This window comes from Amphiura filiformis, chromosome 11 (genome assembly GCF_039555335.1).
Source record: "Amphiura filiformis chromosome 11, Afil_fr2py, whole genome shotgun sequence".
Taxonomy (NCBI): Eukaryota; Metazoa; Echinodermata; class Ophiuroidea; order Amphilepidida; family Amphiuridae; genus Amphiura; species Amphiura filiformis.
In genome coordinates, this window is record NC_092638.1 from 50,368,963 (window position 1) to 50,375,648 (window position 6,686).

The following is a 6,686-nucleotide window of genomic DNA, read 5'->3' on the forward strand; positions in this document are numbered from 1 at the left end:
TAATTTATGAGTCCCGACTTTCAACACAAGTATTGTTCTTCAATTAGTGAGATTGAAGTGCGTTTCTGAATCCGGTCATTATTTCAGTCCTTTTTAATATTTCATTTGTTCCATGACTTCCATCTGCCTCCGCTGCAAAATGTGACATGAAATGGCTCACAGTGGCATTGGTTAATGGTGTCTGGCAGTTGGTTGTTACTTGTACAGTGTAGCTCTGACCTTTTAGTAGGCCTGAAAAAGAAAAAGAGGATTTTAGAAAATTTGTCAGGGTAAAGCTGGGACAGTGGCACAACCCCCCGCATGGGGCTGTTACAGCGGCTTGGTTTGAAATCCTTGCCCACCCACTTCCCCAAATGAGCACATGCATCTGTATTCCCCAGCCCCCCCCCTTGGCGGTGGTGGCAGATTTACCCCAGCTAGCTGTTCCCTTGATTGCAATGAAAGTGTAGTTTTGCCACTGGTGCCCCAATCCCCCTCCACCATCGGTTGCACACCACAGGGTTCATTTATGTGCCATATTAGGGGCTGTGCAATAATTATCGGGGGTAATAAAATGTCCGAACGACCCACCAAAAATAGCTTGCCCCCCCTCTCAGCCTGCAACATAATCGCTTTCCTCCCTCTTTTGGCCTGCCAAAAATCTTTGCCCCCAACACATGGCAAATTTTTTGGGATCCCAATTTGCAAACCTTAAAAGGTCTAGATATGTTGCGAGCATGAAAATTTGCATATTTCAGCGTTTCCATACTGTTTTCCTAAGCCTTTTTTAGAGCATTTTATTTAAAAGGCACCCCATGAATGTGTGCCAAAATTGCTTGCCCCCCCCCCCCTCGGATCGCTTGCTTGCCCCCCCCCCCCCAATTTTACCCTCCTTCCAGGGCTCATAATTATTGCACAGCTGAGCCCCTTATAGGTATAAGGGGGCTATCATTTTCTTCAGAAGGGGGGGTCATGAATATACTGGGGGGTCATAGAATTTTAAGACCAAAAATAGGGGGTTATAATTTTGTAGCAATCAAAATAGGGGGTTATAGAATTATTAAGGGCTGGCGACTGGTGTAACTTTTCTTACACTTTTTTGAACAAAATGTGCACACAATCTTTATACAATGTAAGATTTTTGCGCTCTCCGTGCGCCTTCTTTACGCTTATGGTCAAAAATTTTAACGCGTTTCGTGTACTCCGCTCTAAAATTTTGACAGAAGGGGGGTCCTAAAATTTTTGACCCACGATAGGGGGTCGTAAAATTTTAGCCCGCGATCCGCGATGGAGGGGGGTCATAAAAATTGACTTCAGTCACCGACATATTCATGACCCTGCCGAAGAAAATTACATCCCCTGAAAGGTGAATTCAGTCAAATTTTGCCATCAAACACTGCATCATTTTATATCAAATTAAACTCCTTGATTATAAAGAAAGCCAAAACTGAAAATCGTTTTGTCATAGCACTTTCCGTAGCAAAATTACATCTTGTCACAGATTGACTTTCATGATATCATCAAAAACATTCAGCCAACATTAGAAGCTTCAATTGGCAAAACAAATCAGGATCTAGGCTCATGATGGAATTCCCGGCTCATGACAGAGCAGCTTTTCTACGGTGCGGGAACTGCTATCAAAATCCCTCTAAAATTCCATGTGCGATTCTCTCATTACAAAAATAAATCATATATTTGGGTCAAGTGAAGTATTGACAACATATGAATTCATATAGGTTTCCTTGACCGATCTTTTCTTTACGAGGAAAATTTACAAAATATTGTTGTATTTTAGCCTAGTCGTAAGAGATTCCCATTGAGTTTACATGTACGAACCTGTTATTCCCACCTAGACCATGCCAAAAACATGCCCACATTTCAACTCGATTATCTACCAAACTGGTCATAGATCTCCTACAATTTTTTGATATGACATAAATGAAAGTGTTACTTACCTAATGTATCCATTTTCAGTCGAGATCTATGACTGGAATTCCTGTAATTCGTTGCCAAACATTGGTATTTTCCTCATTTTGCACCACACAAACCAATGGAAAAAGTTACTTCCGGGTTGCCGAGAAGGCAGGGAAAGTAGGCGGGGCTTGTGAGAAAAACTTCTAGAATCGTTGTGAGTCGGGACGGTAGAAACACCGAGTGCATTAAAATATACGAACCCAATGTGGTGGTGTGTATCCCGCGCATGAAAATTGAGTATTTAACCCAAAATGGAAAATGGAACAATTTATTGGAAATCTGTTTAACAGATTTGACATCTTTTCTGCACTGTATTATACCTAAATTAAGAATTTTTTATAAATATTCAAAAATATAGGTCATCCAAAAAATTGTGATTTTTACACATTTTGGGGCAAAGGAAAAAATAAGCAAAAATATCAAAATCTGTTTAACAGCTTCATTCATCAAGTCATAACAAACGGCCTACATGCTTAATTTCTAATAAAATATTGAAATTGTGAAAAATATAGGTATTTATTGATTTCCATGTTTTTTCTTGCAAATATGCTAATAATATGCAAATTATGAAGTTGCAAAATAAAGTTTCTACATAGCATACATCTTTCAAGTGTGATGTTCAAAATGACAGACATCAAAAAGAGATTCGATGAAATGTGAAGGTGTAGTAACAATTTTGGCATGGACTGTCTGGTCAGGAAAAGTACGGCAAGTTGAGCTGTACGTGGAATAGTGTGTAACGGGCTGCTCCTGCTTTTCACACACTTCCTTCAAGAAACAAGTCTTGTTCCGCACTATTCCACTTACTCTCAGATTTCTTGTGTTGGGTGGCCAATTATTTAACTGAATGTGGTCCAGAAAGCTGTTCCATGTCGGTCGCGGTGCATTTTGCCGTTGTGTCAGTTGGACAACTGTTACTGACCAGTGTTAAGAGTAGAATATTGAAATAATCCTGTGTGCAATTTTGGTTAATTTTTATGGACAGGATTTTAAGATATGACCTTGTTTCTTTTTGAGGCCAGTTTAGTTGGGAGGAAAAGCCGATCATGAAATGTTGCCTATCGTATTGATACTATGGGCTATTCCAGAAAATAAGTGCACACCCCCTATAGAGGAATAAATTTTTACCCAAAGAAATGTCTGGATTTCCAAGTCTGCTTTCTGAAAACTGGAATTCCAGTTGTCAATGTCGCTTGAAAAAGCTTGGAAATCCAATTAAATGAAGGAAAAATCACGGAAATGTCTAAAATGGGCTCTCAAATTTTACTTTGAACTAGTTTCCTGGATTTTTTCGCCTCTGGACACTTAAAAAGTCTGGATTTCCAACAATCATGACTGGACAAAAAGTCTGGATATCCGAACTCCTCTATAGGGGGTGTGCATCTATTTTCTGGAATAGCCCAATACATGAAACAAATACTGCACGGTGGGTGACCGAGCCCTTGAAGATAAATGAATCGGGGGTAACTTGTAAAATAAACGTCGATCCCGAAGTTATAACGACAAAAAAGCAAAGCCCAATAATACAAAAATTTAAACATCCAAATGCAACTTAATTTATTCAACACTCATTACAAACACAATATTTGAGACTGGAAACATGATAAAGTAATCGATATAAAATCTTAAGTATAATTTTGTAAACATTTTGCATGTCATTTTGATCATTTTTAATAAATACAATATTTCGTTAATTTTCATCTAAATTTAGTTTTGATATTTTACATATTTTCAAGATTACGAATAACGGGTACAAATCACAAATAATGTTAGCATGTTACTGATTAACTGATGACATTCAGAATAAGGAGTGCGTTAATAGCCATGGTCGAGATTTTCGGTGAAAATTGAACGTCGCAACTCGTTATTCAACAATGCATCCCATCACAAAAGATTCAATTTCGAACCAAAGTTTCTTGTCATTTGATACCAGCAACTCTGAAAAGTTCCAAGTGAATTAAATTAAGGTACTGGTACATTTGTTTTCCTTTTTGATTTTGATTACGTTACTTGCGTTTTAGTTCTCAAAAAACAAGTTTCTCTAAAATAGTTCTTGATTTTACCAAACGTTTACGAGAACTTTTATTAAAATTTCGAATACTGAACACTGTTCGAATTTAAATCTTATAAACTTTATTTTCTGTACGTCAAAGATCATTTACATTTTCATAATTCGTTCTTGGATCACTTTATACAAATATTTTAGCTTTATTACAGACATATACAAAATATATTTACAAGTGTTTAGATCATAGAGTCATCGCAGCGCACACACGTTTTCAATATCACTGGTACATTTCAATCAACCAGAATCGTAGGAGTTTTTGTATATAATGTTTAAAGGCATTTGTGGTCAATTGTATATTGCAAAATGATTTGATGCGCATTTAGATTACAACGTGTACCCCTTTATCGAAATAGATGCATGGCAATTTTGTTTTCTGTGAAGTATTTGGGTTATATTAAAATTATGATTGACCTTTCAAGACGCCTTATGCTCTTCCTTATCAGGAAATTTTCAACTTTGCTAAGATTTTATTTAGAAGTCCCGAGAACTATCCCAAGTGATTTTCCCCATGTAGCCAGAAACTTGTGATCATGCATCTCGAATAAGGCACCAAATGGCAGATCTGTTCCAAAAACAAACACTAAAATCTTTATCGTTTCGTCCTTTCAGATAAATCTTGTCAATTTTTGCAATGATTAGTCTTTCCAAGAGTCCATCTCATTCTGAAGGAATGAAGTTAAACAATGTTAAATACATTGTTTCAACTTTTAATATCCATTTCAGAGTGAAATCAACGTTTGAGAACATAGTTCAGAACAATCAGCTATCTACGAGATACCGATCAGGCGGCACAGACATTTGACTACATGTTAGATGGCAAAATTGAATGCAGATTCGCCCTTAAAATTTGCTGACACATTTGGCTGTTATATGGTCGGAGCTGTGGTGTGAAGTCCCAAATTGAAGACAAAAATGTCAAGAATGCCCTATAAATGGCAATGATATTTCCCCTTCCTTACATAATTCCCGCCTGGGAAATCCCCGCCATTTTCGTATCATATTGAGACTACCGAGAAGTGGTGTACTTGGTCACGGCCTTGGTTCCTTCGCTGACAGCGTGCTTGGCAAGCTCTCCCGGTAACAGGAGTCGAATAGCGGTCTGCACCTCGCGGCTGGTGATGGTCGACTTTTTGTTATAGTTGGCAAGACGGGAGGATTCGGAAGCGATGCGCTCGAAGATGTCGTTGACAAAGCTGTTCATAATGCTCATTGCACGGGATGAAATACCGGTATCTGGATGCACCTGCAGGGGGGTTAAAGAATGTAACAAAAACGATTAACATTGTTTTTACCTTCTTTCTTTACTTTCAACATTTGATCGACTGCTTAGTGATAGAAGTGGGTAAATGCAATAGTTGGCCTATATATGAACATTGTGCAATTTACCAACTATATTGTACTGATCTAGATATACGGCAGCTATTGCCCACTTCTGGCACCGAACAGTCGATATTGAGATGTTGGTTCAAGACGTGTATTGTATTAGCTGCCCTGTAAATTTTATATTGTTCACATAACACATCTTGGTTTTAAAACTGCCTCTGGCAGTCGGTGGCGTAGTCAATGGACGCACCTTCAACATATTCCCCAGGACTGTAAGGAGGGGAGGGGGCGAAGGCCAAAAAAGTCCCCGCGAGCACAATAATACTGGGTTTTTTTTATGTCTTTTTGATCAAAAAACCCACTTTCCAAAATCCACCCCAGTCAAATAAATCCCGATTACGGGCCTGTTGCCCCCTATTGGAACCTGGCTATTACGATATTTAGAGTTTATTTTCGGGTTTTTTTGTCCCCCTCCCCCGAAAAAATTTGTTTACATTTGCTTAATCTTGCTCTTGTTTTCTCACTATTTGTGTGTTTTCATACGGGGACACTTTTTAAACATTAAGAGTCTTGTGATGATTGTCTAGTCATGCCCGTAGCCAGGGGTGCGACACCCGATTAAATCTGGTCCACTTTTCGTGGAAATTCGGCACCCACAAAATATATTTATGGCTAGTAAGTTCTTCATTCGCACTTTACCTGTTTGAGAACCTTGTAAATGTAGATGTTGTAGCTCTCCAATCGTTTTTTCCTCCTTTTCTTATCGACGGAACCAGACTTGGCCAGCTTACCAATTGCCTTGGAAGCTTTGCTTGCTTTAGGCGGCATTTTCTGCAAATATAATGATAATCGGGGAAAAGATTAAAAATAATAAATTGTAAGTCACACGCGAAAAAAGAGTGAGAACTAGACTTAGCTGTGGTCTAACCCACGAACACAGCCGTGTTGTGACCCCTAATGACCTTTGACCCCAAAATATATGAAAACGCCCATAGACATTGGCTAATGTTAATGCATGGGTGCACGTGGCACCACTTTGCTATGTTACTTGTGGCAGAAGGGGCATTTTGAAGGTTTTTCGTCTCAGACCGGAAGTGACCCTTAATGACATTTGAACCCAAATAAAAAAATACCACATATGAATTGGGTAACCACAATTCATGTGTGAACATACCGTTACTGTTCTATGTTTTTCCTATCAAATAAAAATTTTTGAAGGTTTTTCTTTTTATACCGGAAGTGACCCCTTAATGACCTTTGACCTCAAACAAAAAAATACCACATATGCATAAGGTAAACATAATTCATGTGTGCATACTGTGCACATACCGGCACTCTCCTA

At 38.5% G+C, this 6,686-nt stretch overlaps 1 protein-coding gene across 1 annotated transcript; it reads right to left on the reverse strand.

Moving 5' to 3' along the window:
- Positions 1-4,867: 4,867 nt before the first annotated feature.
- On the reverse strand, positions 4,868-6,198 carry LOC140164961 (late histone H2B.L4-like). The gene is made up of 2 exons (XM_072188367.1): positions 6,044-6,198; positions 4,868-5,264 (listed from the first exon to the last, which is right to left on the reverse strand). Exons 1-2 carry the CDS (start codon positions 6,170-6,172, stop codon positions 5,028-5,030), a joined length of 366 nt encoding a protein of 121 aa, XP_072044468.1. The 5' UTR covers positions 6,173-6,198; the 3' UTR covers positions 4,868-5,027.
- Between the last annotated feature and the right edge of the window lie 488 nt (positions 6,199-6,686).